General features: G+C 43.1%; 2 protein-coding genes across 10 annotated transcripts in view; one reads left to right on the top strand and one right to left on the bottom strand.

The window, feature by feature from the left end:
- The window catches only part of EPB41L4B (erythrocyte membrane protein band 4.1 like 4B), a 117,506-nt gene that overhangs the window by 59,327 nt on the left and 35,167 nt on the right, over positions 1-23,012 (bottom strand). For all 5 annotated transcript variants that reach the window (XM_083473208.1, XM_083473206.1, XM_083473207.1 and 2 more), the window contains exons 2-6: positions 13,881-13,985; positions 11,091-11,133; positions 9,472-9,550; positions 5,775-5,819; positions 1,709-1,761 (exon numbers count right to left, since the gene is read on the bottom strand). In XM_083473208.1, the coding sequence (XP_083329334.1) occupies positions 1,709-1,761; positions 5,775-5,819; positions 9,472-9,550; positions 11,091-11,133; positions 13,881-13,985 (325 nt within the window). The remainder of the gene's footprint in view (positions 1-1,708; positions 1,762-5,774; positions 5,820-9,471; positions 9,551-11,090; positions 11,134-13,880; positions 13,986-23,012) is intronic.
- LOC310692406 (uncharacterized protein) overlaps positions 15,999-23,012 on the top strand; it is a 38,528-nt gene continuing 31,514 nt past the window's right edge. For 3 of the 5 annotated variants that reach the window (XR_014518765.1, XR_014518766.1, XM_083473387.1), the window contains exon 1: positions 16,005-16,145. The gene's annotated coding sequence lies outside the window, so the exon portion shown is untranslated. Of the gene's footprint in view, positions 16,146-22,071; positions 22,225-23,012 lie in introns of all 5 variants that reach the window. The other 2 variants (XR_014518767.1, XR_014518764.1) reach the window with 2 other exon arrangements.

Genomic DNA, 23,012 nt, shown 5'->3' with positions numbered 1-23,012 from the left:
AAGCCCTGGCTGAGGTAAGGAGGTGCTCACCCAAGATTTGACGGTACATGGTCCCGTCCATCTTCCCTTCTATGCGGTCAGTGGCGTAGCATGGGAGGTGCAGGGGGGGCCGGCCGCACCGGGCGCAACATCTGGGGGGTGCACTCGCACTCGCAGCTCTCTGCCCCCTGCTAAAATCCACGGGTTAGGGGGCGCAAATTACTTGCCCCGGGTGCTGACAACCCACGCTACGCCACTGTATGCGGTGAAGGTGTCCTGTCCCCTTAGCAGAAAAACACCCCCAAACCATAATATGTCCCCCTCCTTGTTTGACGGTGGGGATGGTTTTCTTGGGGTCGAAGGAAGCATTCCTCCTCCAAACATGGTGAGTTGAGTTGATGCCAAAGAGCTCAACTTTGGTCTCATCTGACCACAACACTTTGACCCACTTCTCCTCTGGGTCATTCAGATGTGCACTGGCAAACTGCAGACGGGCCTGTGCATGTGCTGTCTTGAGCAAGGGGACCTTGCGGGCTCTGCAAGATCTCTGTCCTTCACGACGTAGTGTGTTACCAACTGTTTTCATGGTGACTATGGTCCCAGCTGCCCTGAGATCATTGACAAGTTCTGGGCTGTAGTTCTGGGCTGCTTCATCACAGTTCTCCTGATCATTGCAACTCCACGAGATGAGATCTTGCATGGAGCCCCAGACCGAGGGAAGTTGACAGTTATTTTGTGTTTCTTCCATTTGCGAATTATTGCACCAACTGTTGTCACCTTCTCACCAAACTGCTTGGCAATGGTCTTGTAGCCCAGCCCAGCCTTGTGCAGGTCTACAATCTTGTCCCTGACATCCTTGGACAGCTCTTTGGTCTTGGTCATGGTGGCTACTTTGTAATCTGCTGGATTGATTGCTTCTGTCTACAGGTGTCTTTTGTACAGGTACTATAACGAGCTGGGATTACAGGTAAGACCTCTCCCTTACAGCAGGTGCTTCTAATCTCAGCTCGTTACATACAGAGAAGATACCAGGTAGCCTGACATCTGGCTGGTTAATAGGGGATCAAATACTTATTTCACTCATTATAATGCACATCACTCTCTGACTTTTGTCCTCTGGGGGTTTTCCTGTTGTTATTCTGTCTCTCACAGCTACAGTAAACCTCATTAAAATTATGAACTGGTCATTTCATCATCAGAGGGCAAATGGGCAAATTTAGCAGAGGATCAAATACTTTCCCCCCCTCACTGTATATATATTTTCTCTCCTCTCTTGTTTCCACTAAGCCAATTCAGATTTTTTCAAATGAACAAATTTAAGTATTACAACCAAGCCATTTACTATTTCTGTGAAAGCATTATTTCATAGAAACATGGTTAGCGATTTGGGACAGGAACTGAAGCCTAACATACATACATGAGTTTTAGCTGTCAGTCCCCTGTCAGCAATTAACGTGCAACTATGGGAGAGTTTTCACAGGCTGCAGAAGAGCTTCCATCAGACTTTCTGACAGGCAAAGGCTACTGGGCAAGAGAAAGACTGCCTTCTCTTGGAAGACAAGTACTACGGAGCCTATTACTCCCCCCCCCCTTAAAGTTCAGTTCAAGTAAAGTTCAAACAGGCAGTATGTAGGTCTACTCTGTCTGCAGCAGTTCCAGGCACCACCATAGCTCTGACATGTGGCCTTTGACGGCCATATGTGAATGAGCAACCAACACTGGGACATACCTTGGAGACACAAAGCAGCGAGTTCTACAGCTGTTTCATAAGGGCATTTCAATCTGCAGAAAAAGATACAAATATTTCAGTAAACAACAATAATCCCTCACAAAGAAGCCCCCCTCCTCTCCATCAATTGAACATTATTATTTATTAATTAACATATTTCATATTATTTCTCTTAAATGACATTCAAGGTGGACAACTGCAAACAATTGGATACACAATCCAATTACAGTAGTTGCAAGTGAAAACATTTTAAAAAACCTTTTATGAATTCTCCTGCAATGTTAAAACACCATATCCATGAACTCCATATCCACGGAGTATGGAAATGCTTAAATAAATAATTTTTGGCTGGCCTTGGCTGTGGCTGCCAGAGCATGCAACACTCCCATCCCTTCCACTACCTTGTGAGGAGCTAACTCTATGCTTGGGTATTACCACTTTGTGCACACAGAAAACTAGTATTCAAGGGGGAAAGTTTTTGGCCTTGCCGTCTCCATAAGCTAATTTTCTATGTGCAGGAAACTGCTCTGTGTAGAGAATCATTTGGCCATATGAGCTCCCACTGACAGGATAAAGGGGTACAACTCAGAGACGGCTTTGCAACCCTTGTAGAACCAAGCTGAGTTAAACAGCAGGTACAAGCCTTGCCATTTTCCCATTCTGCACTTGCCAGATCAGGAGTGAGGGTGACTTGCCAAGCCCACTTAACGGTCCCTGATTCATGTTTCCCTTCTATGGAAACAGAGCAAACTCCTACTACACCAGTTATTCAGACCTCCCCTGCCCCCACACCAAATAATTACATGCCTAACAGTGTAACCACTGCCAAGCCTAATCTTAGCATGTAAGAGCTTCTCATGCCCTTTCAAAACGAAAGGTGAAATACTTACTATTAGCTGCAAATATAACATGTTACTTTGTTTATTTCCATGAGGAAGAAGGAAGTCGCTCAAAGGATTATACACACTCCATGTAACAACCAATCAAAAAGGGTCCCTTTCAAAAGCTCGTGACGAGAGATAAACTTTCCCGCAAGGACTCTACAGAGAAAGGCTCTCTGCTGTTGACCAAGGCTACAATCCTTAGCACTTAGGGCTCATCCACACTTTCTAGTCACAGGTCCAAGCTTTCCACTGGCAAAACTGCATTTTGCCACTAAAATGGCAGAAAACCCAATTGCCATTTGCTCCAATTAAGTGGTAAAACGTGGGTTTTCCTGGGGAAAGCGCTGGGACCAAAAAACACCAAAACCCCTCGGACACAGACCTGGAAAGCCTGGCCCTGTGCCTAGACACATGGAGCAAAGGAAAGTATGAATGAGCTCTTACAAGGGAGAAAGGTGCATTGCAATCCTAAACATACTTCCCTAGGAGTAATTCCCACTGAATTCAGCAGGACTTGCTTCTGAATAGACTTGCTTAGGATTGCATGCAGGGCAGAATAGGAATAAATGCACTCAGGATTGCTCTGCAAAACTCTCCACTTTTATCAGATACAGGTGGAAACCAGTTAAACTTCCACCGGGTTTTTTTAAAGGTATCACTTCCTTTTCAAAAATACATTTTGGAGCAGAGACTTGTAGTAAAGGCTCCATTTGGGATGACATCTGCTATTCATGTTGACCGTAACACAGAGAGACAAAGTTTCACTTGCACTCTACAACTGCTTTCTCCTCCCTTGAACTGGTCTGTCAACTCAGATCTTCATCTGAGGCTCTTGCCAAGCTGCTACCTCTTTCCAACAGTTGGCAGGGGCAGGGCTTCCAGAAAGCATACCTTTCCTCTGGCAATGTCAAGGTTCAGGGAATCTTGTCCCTTCCCCGGTGGCAGCCAAAAAGCAGATAAACACGAAGAGTCCTTACCACGTGATTTATTCCGTATTCACACAGAGAAAGGAATGTAGTCCTTATTCTATAATGGCATTGCTCCGAGTAAAGCCCAACCCCCTCCGTCTCTCTTATCCTGTGTCATTCCTGTGCTGGCTAAGCTGAGCTTTCTGCCCTTGAGCTTTCTGCTCTCCTACCCTCAATGCACGCCTAGTCCTGGGAGAGGAGGGCTCAGGAATGCGCTCCAAAGACACGGAGTCGGTCAGCTGTCTCTGCCCCAGTGTTTCTTCTTTCTGTTGTTCCTCTCCCAATATTTCCCAGCTTTCCCCCTCTGCAGTCTCTGAACTATGTCCTTCTGCAAACCACAGTTCTAAATCTATACTGTCCTCCTGTTCTCGAGAGGGTTCAGGAGGAGGGGGCTGGCCCCCCTGAGTCCAGCCCCTGACAGGCAATAGCTCTTCCCCAAGCAAACCAACAGCACCTTTTAGATGCCAGAATAATTTGGTCCTGTTTGCTTAAGCATGTAATAGCAATATTTACTGGCCATGACTGTTCTTTCCCTGCATTTCTTTTTTGTATTTTGTTATGGTTTTCAAATTTATCTTAGTTATTGTTTGCATTTTTATATTTTATTAACTGTGTTTGCAAGCTGGCTTGAGGGCTTTTTTAGTGGAAAGATGGAAGTAAAAACATATTTCTATTATTATTAGATAGCCTTCATGATATAGTCTTTGCTGTTGAAATAAAGCTCTCTCATCCATGCATCCAAGCATCCAAACACAGACTCTGACCAAGAGGCTGATCCAGAAAGCCCTGGTGGCCCTGGGGTGGACAAGCCACGTTCTGGTGGAAGCGCATCAGTGGAAACAGCACCCAGAAGAAAGAATACGAAACTCAGCAAAGAGGACAGGCTTTTCCCTTGTAGAAGATGAAGCCCTAGTGTTACATCTGCTCAATAACCAAAGCTAATTCCTCCCTTCCACTCTTATTTCAAAGCTGTTTTTGTCTTTTTATCAGAAAGGCACTCAGCCAATTTGGCTGCCAATAAATATTGCTGCAGATATTTCTGAGATCATGGTCTTTCCAACAAGAGGTCCTTGTCTAGGTTTGTTCATTGCCATACTTTTAAATGTTGTGAGGATCCTATGTCCTTTCAAAATGTGGGTTTTGGGGGTGGAGTTATTGGGTTGTTGTTTTCATTTTGATTATGTATTTTGTGGGTTTATATTTTTATTTTATTCTGTGAACCGCCCTAAGACCTCCAGGTATAGGGCAGTATATAAATTAAATTAATAATAATATCAATAACAAGCCCCAATATAAAGGTAAAAAAGATATAGGACCCTTGGACAGTTAAGTCCAGTCAAAAGTAACTATGGGCTTGAGACTCTCATCTCGCTTTCAGGCCGAGGGAGCTGGCATTTGTCCACAGACAGCTTTCCAGATCATGTGGCCAGCAGGACTAAACTGCTTCTGGTGCAATGGGGCACCATGATGGAAACCAGATCACACCGAAATGCCATTTACCTTCTCGCCACAGCGGTTCCTATTTATCTACTTGTGCCAGCGTGCTTTCGAACTGCTAGGTTGGCAGGAGCTGTGACAGAGCAACGGGAGCTCACCCTGTCGTGGGGATTCGAATCGCCAACCTTCCGATCGGCAAGCCCAAGAGGCTCAGTGGTTTAGACCACAGCACCACCTGCTCCCCAATATGCAGAGCAGTGATGTGCAAACCTTCCTTTCATCTTAGCTCAGATCAGATTAGTGTCATCTGAGTGTGGGAAGGTACTTAACATAGACACATACAGACACACCAGAAGAGGAAGATGGAACACTTTTGTCTTCCGTTCCCATCACTCCAGGTCATTGTCCATGCTGGTTGAGAATGACAGAGTCCAACAGCAGGTTCTTCACTCTTGTCAAGTGACTCGAAGTGTTTTTGCCTAGGTGGGCTAACTCAGGGCTCCCAGATGTTGCTGGACTCAGACAGCCCATCTGCATGGACGTCAGGGGTGATGGGCATTGGAGTGTAGCAACATCTGGAGGAACAAAGATTAGCCACCCTTATTTTATTACTTAATGAAATGTTATGTCAGCTGATGACAGGGCTTTGAGTGATTAAGAATTTGAGTTCCCTCTTATTAGGTTTAAGCTTTCAACTGATACACTTTACTTTGAGCATCTCCTCCTGAAAAACGGGACTCAGGTTCAAGAAATATGAAAAGAAAAATAGGAACGTACTTTCCCGAAAGAACATCTTGCCGCAGCTGTAATACAAACAGGTACCTAGTAAATACACAAGAAAAAGAAAAAAGATCAATCATGTTTCCCAAGAGTTCCCCACCCTGTGAAACAATAAAACCCTTTTGGATCACAACTTTTCAAAAAGGTCCTAGCAACAGTTCTCATACCCACACCAAAAGCACTTCAAATAAAACCAAATGTATTATTTCAGAGTAGTGTGTGAACTGCCTGCATTCCATGACTTCTGGAAGATTTGTATGTTCCATACAAGAACCAGAACCAGAACTTATTCCACTCATGGATGTTTCTTACTGACCTTGTTAGGTATGAATTAGTTATATAAACTTTTAGGCCTAAAGAAAGCACCCCCCTTTCCTATTACTCCAGTAGATGTTGAGGAGATTCAGCAGCCTCCAGTATCCCCAAAGCTGTGAAGTCCAGCTATAGAACCCCAAGTTCACCATAATAGCACACAATTTATTTTATCATTTGACTAGTGAAATGCCAACCACTGTGACAGGTTATCTGCATGCAGAGAAAGTGACTCTGTACTGTATTTCAAGGGTCCAGGCTTTACCCCCACCTTTCAGGTGTGTCCCTTTACTCCACAGAATTCAACGGCAGTCATTGGTGACAGAGCCCACTCTTATTGGCAAAGCTCAAGGATGGAGTACCTGTGGCTGTTAAGATATCATGGGTCTCCAACTCCCACCAGTCCCAGCCAGCATCGTCAATGGTTAAGGATGGTAGAAGTTGGAGTCTAACAACATCTGGAGGTTCCTCACATCTCACTCCTCTGCTTTTTTTGGTTGCGCTACAGTGTGACAGAACGTTAGGAACTTGCATATACCTAAAGCTAAATGTTCATCAAATTTGACAAGTTTAGGAACATAGCATTGCAGCTCTTTCCTCATTCCCACTCTGCCCTACTCATCCAACAATGAAGTTACTGGCTTGGTCAAAGGAAGAGTAAAGGAAAGGCCTGCTATGCCAAATCTGGCCCTCCCATCCCTTCCAGAAACCGAACATAGCCAGGCTCTGAGGAAGAAGTAAGAAATATTTACCCACCCTCCTGAAAAAGAAGGTACATATCAGGCAAAGGTGGAGAAAGATGAGATTCTGTCCACCCACCTGCTGCATTGCCTGCTCACCTGCTGGGTCTCTGGGCGAGTGAATAGGGAGAGTTGGGTTTCTGCTTGGGCCACTTAGACTCTAGCTAGCTAGGCCTCAGAGAAGAATGAACCACCAAGCCATGCCAGCTGCTGCTACCCTTTCACAGGAGATGAGCCAGGGGCTTCACATTCCAGGTGAATCAAGAGGACAACTCTCAAACCCTGACAGCTTTTGCAGGAGTAGGGGATGCTGGGTAAGGCAAGAGGTATCCAAGTTTTCTTATAAGGAACCAGAAACTAGGAGACATCTCAGTGTACGATAATGGAACTAGTGAGGAAAAAGTCAAGGCACAAGGAAACTAGGTAGGGAGAATGCTACTGTATCACCTTTTCCAACATGACCTGACCTGAAAATGCCACTCCTAGATGCTTCTCTCATGGTTTGGACTCCAGACCAGGGTGGGGTGGATTACCTGTCTTTGGAGAAGACAGACAGAAAACCCATCAGTCAGGTTATTTTCCTCTCTCGGGGAGATGAGAGCGAGTGTGTGATATGTACTAAAGCACCATCTGTTTCAAGAGGGAAACAAGACCCTTCCTGTCTGACAAGTGTGATCCTAGCTCCCTGCCATGAGGCAACAGCACCATCCCATCCAAACCAACCTCTGACAAAATTAAGCCTCCAGTTTTAGAATTACAGAATGCAGGAAGGACAAGACATCACCTTGCATGTGTTTTCCAGAGACTATATAGGAAAGAATAAGTCAAAATCTTATAAGAAACTGGATACCAGCTGCTTTATAAGACTCTCTTGATACAGACAGTGACCCAGCATCCTTTAGCCGTGTGAAAGATGAGGAGATCTGAGAGCTGCCCTCCTTAGCTGTTGGCAGTGGCTAGTTATTCCCAGTGTCACAGATAAACCAGGGAGAAAGAAGGTACTAGAATGAAGCTTAACCACAGTTAAGACAAAATCAGTCCTTGATAGTCTGAAGATACAGTCACTTAAGCACAGAATTTTTTTAACCATTGCTAAATTCTGTCAATTTTCCGTGAACATGGTCCCTACAGACGCCAAACTCAATAAAAATGCAAAAGATCCCATACTTGGTGGCAGCTCGCTTAACACACATTTAGGCAAAAGCTGCACATAATGCTATTAAAAAGAACATTGTTAATAATCATATTGATTTAAATCACAATTTAAATAATGATTTAAATCTCTAGTCAGTAAGACTTTATTTAAATCATTTTTTTCCAGAAAGATTCATTCTTGCTGGTATAATCTTAATATTTACAACCAGATGAAAGTTTCATTTTTGGAATAATAATTTTTCTAAGTAGTTTTTACAGTTATATCAAAAAATACTGGTTTGGTTATATAATCAGAAATACATAATTATGAAATTACTGTGAGGTTTCATAACTGTTTATATTTGGACAACTTTTCTCCTGCACTTTATTGGAAGGAGAAAAATAATCATTTCCTTAATAACTATTTAAACAATTTATTTAACTAAAACAATAACATTACAGCATATGTATCCATGTTTGTTAACTGATGTGGTGAGAGACTTTATTGTTTGGACCATGTCAGGCCAGCCCCGGGAAGAAGGGCCTGGAAGCAGTGAACTCTTCTTAGTTGACCTGCAAGCACTTCAAGGACTTATAGATCCCAGTTATTATTTCCAAACCCCGCCCCCCTTTGGATTTGCTTCTGCATTCAGGTGCCTATTCTGTACAGTTAGGTGTGAGTGCAGTTGTTGGGACCCAGTGGGATTGGGAAGAGGTTGCCAGCCCTGAAGAGCCTTCAGCCCTTGCCTCAAGTCTGAGGCGCACAGATATGCAACTGACTGGCACAATTATTACAGAAAGATCCACAGACTTCTGGAATATTCTGCTCACAAGGCTGCACTTTCATTTTCACTGCTTCACATTTAGCTAATTCCACTCCAAACAATCCATTCACTGAACCTCTTGGAACTTAGCCTTTCAGAGCTAAGGGCTTGGTTCTGTGTATATAAATTTGCAAAGGAACAATGGGATTAAGGTTTTCTCCTCAACTCTGTATGTTTATTTTATAACATTTTTTCTTGTGAAGAAAAGGCATGTTAACTTTGCAGACACAAATTCACACTTTTGAGAGCTGCAAAAACAAGCATCTTTGATAATATCTTCTTGTTAGAAAAACTGCCCCAAATAATCTTACAGAAGCCTCTGGAAGAGCGAGACATTGTGAATGGATTAATGGAATTCATTTACCAAAAAATTTAAACACCGCATGTAAAGCCTCATGCTACATAATTAGAAACAAATCCTTATTTCCTGATGAATAGCCTTTGAACTATAATGTAACTTAAATAGAAAACTATCTTTAGAAATATTTTTCCTCCAAAAGCATTTTATTTTAAAAAATCCGATTTAAATTTTTTAAAAAACATTTTTTTCATCTTTTTTTAAAAAAAAACCAACAACAAACCATTGATTTTTATCCACCCTGGTTAATAAACCAACCCCAAATTTACCCTCAACTCTACCCTCCTTTCCAGATGTTTGGGTTGCAACTCAAAATCACTTCCTACCTTGTGAATTCCTCATGGAGGTTGTTTGGCTCCGATGAATAGTATTTGATTCGAAAGTGCAACGTATATGGTGGCCCAACTAGATGAAGAAAGGTTTTTAAATGTTAAAAGCCAGAAGCCGTGCAGTAACTCATACAATACATCTATTACAACGAACGAAGGTATTTTGTGAAAGTGCTGAAGCCTTTGGCATGAGCAGGGCTGATGTCACAAAGGCCCAGCAGTGATGCTGCCACAGACAGACTAGCCAGGAGAGGGGAGTCCAGGCAGCACCAGAGAAACAGGAGAGCTGAACCAGATGTAATGGAGGCAGCTGTGTTTGTTTCATCACAGATTTGCTGGGGGAGCCAAAAAGCTGCCTTAGTAGCGTTGGGAAGCAGCCCCTCTGATTCAGATCCACTCTGCCATTCCATTCACTAGTCACCCCAATCTGATCCATTAAATCTGAAGCTCCCTCTCTCTCCCTTCCTTGACTATAAATCGAAAAATTGCCTCTTCAAACGGAGTGAATTAAGCCTGGCAAATTTAAGCCAAATCCATTCAGTGGGGGTTTCTGCAGGAAAACTTTTATTTTAAAAAGTGGATTAAAATTGGAGATATGGTGAAATTTCAGGCGGCAGTACAGCACTTCTGCAAAAGTGGACTCCAAGTACGGTAAGTTGGGTTGCTACTATTACATCTTGTTTTATCTTAAGAAAAGGATAGGTGGAGTGGAGGAGGCAACAGCTTGAAGCAGAAAGGCCGAGGGGTGCTTAAGGAAAGGGCAACACTGAAGGCAGAATGGGCAGAGAAAGCAGGAAACGAACAATGGCGGACAGACTGGGCCATGGGTGTAAGAGCTAAAGGAGAAGAAATATAGATCTTGAACATCACTGGTTGAAATACACTTAAACTGGGAGACTTAGGTAGGTACTCTATCGTAAATGCTTTTATGGAAAATTTATGTCTGGTAATGTGCTCTAAAAAGCAGTGTAATTTTTTTATTTAAGGGGCTCATCTAAGTGCACATTTACATTGCATATAAATTACTCTTCCGGTGTATATTCACTCCACTTCCACATTCAACTAACTATCAACAGAGCACAGAGACACAGGACATATCAAATGCTCAGTAAATACGGAGTAAGAAGAGCAGAGGTGGACTAAAGGATGACTGCACTTCACTACAGAACTACCAGTCAATTGCTAGTCCAGGGAATCAGCTTGATTCAACCAGGCACTTCTTATGATTTAAATTGAGAGTGCACACTCAGGATCTAGGTGCTCAGATCAGTGAAGCCAATCAGAAGTTTGCATTCTTGCTTATCAGAAAGAAGTCTGAAAGCCCTTATCAAACTTAATTAAGAGCTCCTGGTGGACGGTGATCAAGTTCATACCTGCTTAGTTTCATCAGCTCTGCATTGTGGTCCCAGATGGGGAACTACCAAATAGCATATTATTAATCTGATCAAGAGAAAACTACTGAAAGAGGCAGTATCGGGGGGGGGAGTGCTTAGGGATCTCACACAAACACCTTTCAACTAGTGAGCAACATGGCAAATAGTGGGCAACATGAATCTGTAAATTGAAAAATATGAAATATTTAGCAATGACTCAAGATTTAGGTTCACCATACTTACTTTTGATTTGCTTCTTAATGGGTTTTGAATGGTCTAGCCAGTGCTAGGAAAAGAAAATTGTTTTTTTAAAAAAGGAAGCACTCTGCTCGTTTTTAATAGTTCAGAAAGAAACATACAAAGAATACCATGTTCAATAAGCATTTGCACCGTTTCCATGTGCTGCTTCCACACCAAGCATTTGTGTGGAATAACTGCACTTTTTAAATGTGGCATGTATAATACCATCCTTCATATCCCCTGGATTTCTGACTATTTACACCAAAGAAAAATCTAATGTTTTTTGAAAGTCCAGAAAAACAGCACCATCTCCACAGTCCTTAGCAGTGCTTGTCTGTTTTTCTTGAGAGATGTGACTTTGGCTTGGGAAATGTCTGGAGCTGAACCTCATATGCCACAACTGTTAAGAGATGGAGGAGGCTCAATTTCCTCTTTTAAAAAGAAAAATAACCTTACGACACATGTGGATGTGATAAGTGAGAGGTACTGAACTGCTTGGGTGGGGAAAGGATTTACAGGTTTCTCAGTACAACTACTGATCACCCCCACGTCCCACTCTAAACCAGGGTGGGGAAGCCTATGGCCCTCTCCATGCTGTTGGACTGGAACTTCCACAAAGCCTGGCCATTGGCTTCCTTGGCTGGGACTTATGTGAGCTGCAGCCCAACTACACTCTGGAGGGCCACAGACTGCCCATCCCAGCTTAGAGCTTAGAAGTTGTATTGAGAAACATGTAAAGCCTTCCCCTCAAAAACAGGAGAACTGAAAGGGAAATCTACCTTGGAAAAACTTCAAAAATAAGGAGACCTTTCACTGTTTGCATACTTGGCTGCAGTCCAGAGCTGCTTTGGTGCTGAGTGCCTGCCCCAACTTCCCTTCCCTATACTAGCCCAATCCCCTGTGTCTCCCCAACCTCTGGACCAAGCAGAGTGAGGTTGCCTGATAGAGAAAAGCTCCATTCACATTAGAGAGGAAGAGCCCAAATGTTTTTGGTTGGTTTTGTGGTTTTTTTTAATCCCCATTCTCATTGTGCAACGAGCTCCTCTTCAAATCTTAACAGATAATCTCACCAAAAAAGGGAAAATAAATATAAATACTGTAAATAAAAAAAATGAAATATAGGTGTGTTTGCATTTATTTATTTTAAAAACTGAACACACAGAACACAGCACTAAAATAGCATGACAACGGGGAAACAATGAATTGAAGCAGCCACTTCAAATGGGGGGGGGACGCAATGCCCACTTTTAACACACACGGCTCCTTTAGAGGTGGAGGCGCTTTACAAGATCTCCTTTAAGATGATGCATACAATTCACCCAGGGGCCGAGGAGCACAACTATTTGCTGTTATTCATTCAAAGAACACTGTCACTTCAGTTACCAAAAAATAAGCCATGGATAATTCAGGCAACTTCTGGCTTTAGCAAATCTCTATTGTGCCACCTCTGCCAGATGATACAAATTGAATCCCAAGTGTTTTGGTTTCTTCCTCTGTAGAGTTGAAGCCTGATAATTAAAAATGTTATTGCATCTCAAGTAAATGACTTCTATATTCAGAAAGAAGCTAGTATGGTATTTTGGAAGTGAAAGTTTCAGATATTCTCAGATTACCCTCTAAGTACCAATTCTTCTAAACTGCCAGGGCAATTTCCATTTGATACCAAGGGCAATTCAGTCTGCTAAAGAAACAGAGCTTTTCTGTACTCAAAGCTAGTTTGTATGTGGGTGTAATTTCTCAGCCTTGAAGCCACAAAGACCCCAAAAGAGACAGGCCAGGGAAGCTTTAGGGTCTGCCAAAGCCATTACACTGCAAGGATTTCAGTTCACCCCTCCTATTTTACCACGCCTTTCCTTGACACAAAAGTTGTTCAATGTGCAGGAAGTTTATGACACAAACAAGTGTTCCAAGTGTTCCTACTCGGAAATGGTTCTGTGATGAAGAGAGCTGTACTTTGTTTATCTACTGAAGATGTAGATTTACCCCAAGTCACATACGACTTCCTGGCAGACTTTGAAAGTGACAGATTCAAGCAGATTTTGAAGTGCCTCCGGTTGTGAGTGAAAAACCATCCCACATAACATAGCTCAGATTAGCCCTCAACCTCATTTCTATACCTTTTCCTTTGTAACATGCCTACCAAAAATCTCAGATGAAAGGGGAGCACACATTGGTGGAAAGATCCCTGGAAACCACCACACCAATCCAATCACCATACAGTTAATAAGAAGGCTTCTTTGCAGGGAGCACAAAGGGAGAAAGAGCACGGATCGGTCTTGCATATCTGCAGGAAAACATGCAAGCTCTGCTCAGGTGGAAAGAGGTGCCAGCAGTATTCATCACTTCTCCCACTAGGTGGAGGGTCCTGGAGAGCAAATCTGCAATGACACACTTTCTTTTTCATTTGAATCCCAACTCTTGGGCTTCATTCTTGTACTACATATTTGGCTTCTTACATCCCACTGGAGGCAATATGCAAAACACAGCCAATAAAGAATACCTTTCTATAGCATCCCTCACCCTCTCTCAGTAGAATGCAGCCAGGATGGAAAAATGCTTCTCATACCTCTAAATGCAAGATGTATCTTATTGGCATAAGAGCCAGACCCAAGGACTGAAGACACACCAGCTTCCACAGAGCAATTCTGAAACTTGTGCCAATTTTCTGACCTAGTCGGGAAACAATGGTCCACCTGGCACACAACATTATATAAACAAGGTCTTCCTTATCAGAGCTTTTAGTATATGCTTCTAGACACCATAATTACCATAAAATAAAGCTCATTTACATACCAAAATCTGGGATGTATCCATGAACTGAAGGCCAAAGTAATCCGTTTCCACAAGATCCAAATGGTACACAATCTGGTCAAATAAATCCTGCCCTTTTGCGTGTTTCTACAAGAAAGGATTACATAAAAAGGAGGAAATATAGTTACATGCATGTTTCATACAAACAATATTTATTTACTGACATCTGACAACTTCAACACAATATTGCGCTTTCAGCTAACAGAAAGGTAGTAAAGAAAAAGTACAACAGCATAACAAACTCAAGCTAATACAGAAAATTAAAGCAACTGGAGCAGCAACTGCCTGTTCAAATAGACAGTAAAAGCAAACTGCTCTGAGTTAAAGATGCTTACAGTAGCAGTTCTTAAATGCCGGGGGTGGGGGTTGCCTAAATGGTGGCAACAAGGTCTGGACTTCCTTGAAGTAGGTATTCCAAAGGCAAGGAGCCACCAAAGGAAAAGGAATCCTCTCTGCTCGCTCCTCACTATATTTCAGAAGGCAAGGGCACCCCTCAAAAAGTGCCAGACGATACTTTCAGGAAGTGGACAGATCAAAAGAGCAGAAGGCAGCCCAAGAAATATTTGGGTCCTAAGCCATGAACGTTAAGACCAACACAGGCAAAGTAAGATTTCTTTGTCCAGTCCCTGTTTGTGACCTAGCTAGAGTGTTCTGGACTAACTGCAATTTCTGGACTCTCTTCAAAGGCAGCCCCACATAAAGTGCATTGCAGCAATCCAGTCTCAAGGTTACTGGCCCTCCTGATAGGAGTGGAAAATCACAGAAAAATGGTGTCTCCAGTCCCCAGCCCAAGAACTTATCCTGAAGCATACCAGGTATAAAAGCTACTGAGGGATCCAGTATAATCCACAATCTGTCTTCCTCCTGGTATAGATGATCCAGCAGAGCAATTGAAATGGTTTCAACAGGCATCTCCATCACAAGTTAAGTCAGGCTCTGCCACTTACTTGAATGAAACCACTTTCCAGTCTGTCCCTGAACCATGTTTTTTAAACATTCAAAATAAATGTTACAGTGCATTAGATCCTCTTACTGAATTGGGATTTCTCCCCAGAAAGCAGTAAGTGAACAGGTCAAAACTCTCACGGGTCTTTTGCTGCATTACTTGCCACCTGCAAACCCCTCCAAAGGCTTTCTTGCTTAACTTACTGGTGTGAAAAATATCCCAAGTCTTCTCCAGGAAGGAATGTTAGAAAACCAGCATATCAAGAGCATGCTTTGTTGACATCTGGTTTCCTGCATCAAGCAGTTTTAATTTTATTTATTTTAAATATGAAGGAATATTCAAAAACGTGAGCCCTCTAACTGCGTTCTAAAGCAGTACAGCCCACATAAAGATTCTCCCTCTCTCTCTCTCTCTCGCACACTCACACATACACTCATACAAAAGCCAGGGCATCTGAACAGGATGGCACAAATGGCAATTATGAAAAAGAATACGATGAACACATTTTTAAGGTTAACAAAAGGACCAATTAAGTCACCATGTTGCAAGCTAGTCCCTATAAACAGGTCAGCTATCAAAAAACACCAAGTTCAAAGAAAAAATATTCACCAGCACATTCCCAGGAACAAAGGGAGAGGTTCTTAATTTTCAATAAAATTCAAAATATATATAATTAGTAAAAGGTAAAGGGACCCCTGAACATTAAGTCCAGTCATGGCCGACTCTGGGGTAGCGGCACTCATCTCGCTTTACTTACAGCTTCCGGGTCATGTGGCCAGCTTGACTAAGCCACTTCTGGCGATCCAGAGCAGTGCACGGAAACACCGTTTACCTTTCTGCCAGAGCGGAACCTATTTATCTACCGTATTTTTCGTTTTACAGGACGCACCCAACCATAGGGCGCAGAGTGGAATGGCAGAGTGGATCTGAATCAGAGGGGCTGCTTCCCAACGCTACTAAGGCAGATTTTTGGCTCCCCCAGCAAATCTGTGATGAAGCAAACACAGCTGCCCCCATTACATCTGGTTCAGCTCTCCTGTTTCTCTGGTGCTGCCTGGACTCCCCTCTCCTGCCTAGTCTGTCTGTGGCAGCATCACTGCTGGGCCTTTGTGACATCAGCCCTGCTCACGCCAAAGGCTTCAGCACTTTCACAAAATAGAGTATTGTATGAGTTACTGCACGGCTTCTGGCTTTTAACATTTAAAAACCTTTCTTCATCTAGTTGGGCCACCATATACGTTGCACTTTCGAATCAAATACTATTCATCGGAGCCAAACAACCTCCATGAGGAATTCACAAGGTAGGAAGTGATTTTGAGTTGCAACCCAAACATCTGGAAAGGAGGGTAGAGTTGAGGGTAAATTTGGGGTTGGTTTATTAACCAGGGTGGATAAAAATTAATGATAGGACCCTCATACATACGGGGCTGTCTCTCCTGGTATGTCCCGCGGAGGACCTTAAGGTCCACAACACTTTGGAGGTCCCGGGTTGCAAGGTGGTTAGATTGGTCTCAACTAGGGCCAGGGCTTTTTTGGCCGTGGCCCCGACTTGGTGGAACGCTCTGTCCCAAGAGACCAGGGCCCTGCGGGACTTGACATCTTTCCGCAGGGCCTGCAAGATGGAGCTGTTCCGCCTGGCCTTTGCTTTGGACTCAGTCTGACAATTATGTTTCCGTCCCGTTATGGTTGATTTATGGGCTACTATTAAAATGAGGCTGCATTTTAAATTGTATTTTAACCCATATTTTTATAAACTGTTTTGTTTGTTTGTTTGCCCCCCCCATTATGTTTTATTGTAATTTTATCGGTTTCAGCTGCCCTGAGGAGGGCGGGGTATAAATAAAATTATTATTATTATTATTATTATTATTATTATTATTATTATTATTATTATTATTATTATTTAATCTGATTTAAAAAATAAATAAATCAGATTTTTAAAAAATAAAATGCTTTGGGAGGAAAAATCTTTCTAAAGATAGTTTTCTATTTACTGTAAATTTCGGCGTATAAGGCGAGTTTTTAACCCCGAAAAAGAGGTTAAAAAGTCGGGGGTCGTCTTTGACGCCGGATATCCACCCCCCCCTGCTGCAGCTGCGGCAGCTCCAAAGCAGCCGCAGCAGCAGCGGGCTCCACTCCGCACCGGGAGAGAGCGGCCTGGCGCGGAGCCCGCCCACTGCTGCTTCGGAAGCAACAACAGGGGCGGCGGGCTGCGCTTCGCTCCGGGCAGCCTTCTCCCGGCACGGAGCAGCCCAGGGTATTAGGCAACTGGGCTTATAAGACAAAACCCCAAATTGCAGCTGCCAATTTGGGGGGGGGGGTGTCATCTAATACGCTGGAATCTACGGTAAGTTACATTATAGTCCAAAGGCTATTCATCAGGAAATAAGGATTTGTTTTTAATTACGTAGCATGAGGTTTAATATGCAGTGGTTTTTTTGATAAATGAATTCCATTAATCCATTCACAATGTCTTGCTGTTCCAGAGGCTTCTGTAAGATTATTTGGGGCAGTTTTTCTAACAAGAAGATATTATCAAAGATGCTTGTTTTTGCAGCTCTCAAAAGTGTGAATTTGTGTCTGCAAAGTTAACATGCCTTTTCTTCACAGGAAAAATGTTATAAAATAAACATACAGAGTTGAGGAGAAAACCTTAATCTCATTGTTCCTTTGCAAATTTATATACACAGAACCAACCCCTTACCTCTGAAAGGCTAAGTTCCAAGAGGTTCAGTGAATGGATTGTTTGGAGTGGAATTAGCTAAGTGTGAAGCAGTGAAAATGAAAGTGCAGCCTTGTGAGCAGAATATTCCACAAGTCTGTGGATCTTTGTGTAATAATTGTGCAAGTCAGTTGCATATCTGTGCACTTCAGACTTGAGGCAAGTGCTGAAGGCTCTTCAGGGCTGGCAGCCTCTTCCCAATCCCACTGGGTCCCAACAACTGAACTCACACCTAACTGTACAGAATAGGCACCTGAATGCAGAAGCAAATCCAAAGGGGGGTGGGGTTTGGAAATAATAACTGGGATCTGTAAGTCCTTGAAGTGCTTGCAAGTCAACTAAGCAGAGTTCACTGCTTCCAGGCCCTTCTTCCCGGGGCTGGCCTGACATTCACCAAACAATAAAGTCTCTACCGGGAACTTCAGTCCTGCAGCAGGAATCCCTGAAGTTCTCCGCTCCAGTCCTTGCTTCCCCTTTTCCAGCTTTCCACCAGCCTGTTTCTCCTCGGCCTGCTCTTTCTTCAGGCCTCTTCCAGACTAGGTCTACCAACTTTATCTTTCCTTCCCCCCCCCCTACAAAAAGTACATCAGAAAAGTTGTCCAAATATAAACAGTTAACTTATGAAACCTCACAATAATTCATAATTATTTGTCTATGTATTTCTTTTTTCCTTTTTCCCCGATTATTTATTGAATTCTATAACAATTAATGATGCCAATCTCATTCATCATGTTATTTACAATTATTCTCCCTCCCCTCCTCTGGACTTCCCTCAACTCCCCCTCTGCTGAGTTATTTAGTTTTATTTATTGTATCCTGGTTTTCCTACACAAAAATAAAATCCCTTATCATTTCTCTAAAATATCTGTTACTCAAATGAAGTTGTGCAAGTTTATTCAAATCCTGCCAGTGATAAATTCTGCAAATAAACTGTAAATGGTTCCCAGACTCTCTTGAAGTCCTTTTCGTCCTCTTGTAGTTTGTATGTTAGCTTAGCCAATTCTACATAGTTCATCAGCTTTTCTTGCCGTTGTTCCTTTGATGGTATTTCTTCCGTGTTCCAATATTGTGCAATCAAGATTCTTGCTGCTGTTGTAGCATACATAAATAATGTCCACTTTTCTTTTGATAGCTCTTGATTTGAGATACCTGACAAAAAGGCTTCAGGGTGTTTGACAAAATTCATTTTAAACTTTTTTTTCCAAATTCATTGTATATCATTTCCCAATATTTTTAATCTATTTGCATAATAATAATAATAATTTATTATTTATACCCCGCCCATCTGACTGAGTTTCCCCAGCCACTCTGGGTGGCATTCCCACCACTTTTGATAAAGTGTTCCTTCCTTTTCCTTACATCTGCAACACCTGTTATTTTCTTTCCTAAACATTTCACTGGTGTGATATACCATCTATACATCATTTTCATGTAATTCTCTCTTAATAGTATGCAATCTGTGAATTTTATATCAACTTTCCATAATTTTTCCCAACTTTCAAATTGGATGTTGTGTCCCACATCCTGACCCCATTTAATCATAACTGATTTTACCTCTTCATCTTTGGTTTCGCACTCTAATAAAATACTATATGCTTTTTTTAACAATTTAACATTCTCTTCCACTATTTCTTTTTGAAATTTGGAGATTGTATAACTAACCCCCTTTTTATTGTCTTCCTTAAAAAATTTCATTTAATTGCCTATGGTGTAACCAACTTTGTAGATAGTCTTTCAGCTAATCATACTCTTTTAGTTTGAGTTTTCCTTCTTCTTCTGTTAACAACTCTCTATATGTCAACCAGCTGACTTTTTTGGTCGACTTAAGTGAAAATGCGTCAGTGGGTGACAGCCACCATGGTGTTTTCCGCTCTAACAGATCTTTTTGTTCTTCCCACACTCTTATTAATGACTTTCTTATTATATGGTTTGAAAAGCCTTTATGTATTTTCCCTTTCCCATACCATAAATATGAGTATCTAAACTACTCTAGAGTTTATCTAGTATCTAAAGTTATTATTTAAAAAAATGAAAGGTTATACCAGCAAGAGTGAGTCTTTTTTGTAAAAATAAACAAATGATTAAAATCAAGTCTTACTGACTAGTTATTTAAATCAAATCCACCCTGTTTGCACCGGCAGGGTAATTCTTCCAACATTTGCAAATCGAATCACTGGCATAGCCCCACCCACCTGTGCCTGGGGGGCCGAAGGTGCGCTTGCATGTGCTGTGCCATGGGGTAGAGGTGGGCAGGGCGTGCCACCTGAGTGAATGGGAAGTGAGAATGCCCCTTGTCTGGTCCTCTCGCCGTTGGGCTAGGCAGGGCTACCCACGATCAGTCTGAGGTCTAGTTTCGGACCAGGCGGTTTGCTCTGGGGAGCCGGGTTGGGGGGTGTGGCTGTGCACAGAGGGCGCCTGGAGGGGCCGCACAAAGTTTTCCCAAAAACAACATGATCAGGAAGGTTCTCTGAAGCTTTACATTTCCATGGGAAATTGTTCGTTGAATGTGTTTGTCTAGTAACCGTGAGGAAGAGTGAGTGACCTGCAGACTGAATCCCTGAGGGCACCTGTCTCCTGGGCTCTGCCTGCCTTCTCTCCCCTCTTTTCCTGAGGTTCTTACCCAGTTCCTTCTCGGGGCTCTTTGTGGGAAGAAGGCAGGAGCGCTGGGGTCGCACCCCCTGCTTGTGCCATGGAGGCAGGGGGTCCCAAGTGGGCAAGGGACACCTGGCAGGGATGCAGCTGGTGTGTGCCGGCCCGCAGAGCACCCCAGCTGCGTTTCACGGCAGCACTGGGCCTGCTGGAGGGCGCCCGGGAGGGATGCAGCAGTTTGGACACCCTGCAGCCCCAGTGCTGTCCTGAGTGCCCCGCCTCCCCACCCTCCCTTCCTATGCTACTAAATCAAAGGAAAAATAAAATTACCACCACCGCATGAAATAAAACCAGAGATAGAAGGATCATGAATTCATATCTTTGCTGCTTGCTGCCTTTTGATTTATTTATTTTACTTAAAAGGGGTGTATGGGGTGGGGGGAAGGGGAGTACCGATGGTGGGGGACATTTTGTGCTCTTTCTAGAGTAGTCTGTCCACCTTTGGGCTCTATGCTGCACTCAGTTCTCACCTGTGGTTCCTAGAAGCTGTCAGCATATGACAGCGGCCACATCACGGGAAACGACTTTGACTTGCCGGCTGACCAGGTGAGGGTGGCTGATGGGTCTCAAACCCTCCCCTGCATGCAGAGACAGGCTCCGGTGGATTGAGTAGTAGTACCTTACAATCCCACCAACATAAGGAGGAACTAGACCTCAGCTAGTTGGACTGGAGTTGAAAAACCAGCGGTGGACCACCTTCAAAGAATTATCCCTAATGTTAGCAGACACAAACCTAAAGAGACAGTGGACCAGATCTTAAGCCATTGAGAATCTTTCAGTTCACCCACAGAGTCCTCCTTCCACACTGATTTCCAAGTAGCAAGTGGTCAGGAGTGGGGAATGTATCACATTGCAGTGGGTTGGAATAGATGACCCTTTTGGTCTCTTTCCAATTCTCTGATTCAAAGTTAATCCTATTTATATATGAACATATACATAAACAGAGGGGCATGAAAATTCATATTCATATTTTCAAATACCTACCCCCCCCCCGAAAAACAATGTCAGTTGCTTCATTTAGAGTTATGAAATATTTTTCGATTTGCATGTTTAATGAGTAACCACAATCTGGACTAGAGAACCCTGTTGAGCCTGTTATTCCACATAAAGCACAGATGACTGTAATGAATTTGCAATTTTAAAAGTGTAAGATTACTGCCTGATAAAGTTCAGAGTATGACTCACACTGTTGACTGACTTGGAGGGCAAAAGGCACGTTTTCCAACATTATGTTGAGGGTTAACTTGGTTTTACAAAGCCTTGAGAAGCTACAGTCACAGAACTTGAACACCAGTAGCTTTGTGCATCTAACTCGTAACTAAGTTATGTAAGAGAATGATTTTCTTAGATGAGTAATAAATTCTGAAGTACCTAAAAATCAGCTGGAGAGGAACTCATGCTTCTAGATTTCCCCTAAAACTAAGTGCACGATGGTGGGGAGAAAATATACCCCTTGTACTTCTTGTAATTCTGCAAGAATTTTGTGGCTGTCGAGCCGCGCCCTCGGGGCCCTTCTCATTACTTACATGGTATTTGCTAATTTCTGTGGCATGCACAGATTTTCTCAAGTTTAATTAAAGTGTGCAGAGTAACATGAACATATAATTCCAGATGTGGCTCCCAAGGACAACACCACCTACTGAACAAAATGCAATTCGGCATACTCAAAATACGTTGAAGCCCCCGTGCATACTTTTAATTCCACAGGAGCATGAACACATAACTTCAGTTTTCAGCATGGTGTTTCAACACCCCAAACCAAGAAGGTTTGTAATGAATATTCCACGCTTGTTACTGTTAACTAGGTACTTCTTGTTGTACAAGTTATAACTGGTACAAGGCTGCTTTTTTTCTAGGACGCTGAACTCTGCAGAGCTTGTGTTTCCTGTAAACAGGAGGAGTGAATCTCAATACCGGAGCCAGGCTGCCTTGCACTCAGGGACTCCGCTCTCCCTCTGTTCTGCAGTCAGCCGTGCAACCAGATCCAGCCACTTTACACGTTCTGAAAGGTGATATAATTGTTGCATTTAGGATTGGTTTACAAGACTTACATTGGGCCTTTTCTGTCCATTTACTAACTAACTTTTTGGCCGCCTGCATTGCATTGGCAGCAGTCATAGGAAGGAAACTTTTATTGGTAATGGGGGGGGCATTTTCTGGGGGCCATTCTATTCTCTTCACGACATTCTGTTGGCTGAAAGTTAACTTCAGAGCTGGGAGCAGTGGCAAAAGAAAGGAGGGCACAAGAGAAGGATAAACTAGACACAGAGGGCTGCAAAAAGGACAGTGTTGCAGTGGGTTTTATACGTGAACTCAATCAGAGCCGCAGCTGGGGGGGGGGGGCAGCCAGGATCCCTGCATGTCTGTGCTTCAAATGGAGAGAAATATGAAAAAGTGAACAGCAGCCACAAGCTCTTACTGCCCCCTTTCCCCCTGAAGCTGAAGGTGCCTTATTTACAATGTGATGCAAGGAGAGGGGGAGCTGGAAAATGTGGAGAGGCTCTCTGCAGTGAAGCGGAAGATCGGCTCCCCTGTGAGAAAGAAATTCTGGAGGGGCGGGGAGCGGAGGGAGAGAATCCGTGGCAGAGTTGGAAGGGACCTAGCGCCCTAGCCCCCAGAAAGATCCTTTCTCCTGTTGCTTTTCCCTCTCCTTCACGTCTCTGAGATCCATTAAAAGTGATGAAGAGATCAGATCTCCTCACCCGGTCCTCTTTTTTGCAACATGATTAAACAATTTAAATGGCAAGTTCACAAAGATAAGCACTTTGGAGTCTGGCTTGCTTCTGTGTGTTCTCTC

Source organism: Podarcis liolepis (assembly GCF_965112155.1).
Source record: "Podarcis liolepis genome assembly, chromosome: 13".
In the NCBI taxonomy this organism is placed as follows: domain Eukaryota; kingdom Metazoa; phylum Chordata; class Lepidosauria; order Squamata; family Lacertidae; genus Podarcis; species Podarcis liolepis.
The sequence above is the reverse complement of the archived record's forward strand: the minus strand, read 5'-3'. Positions and strand labels throughout refer to the sequence as shown.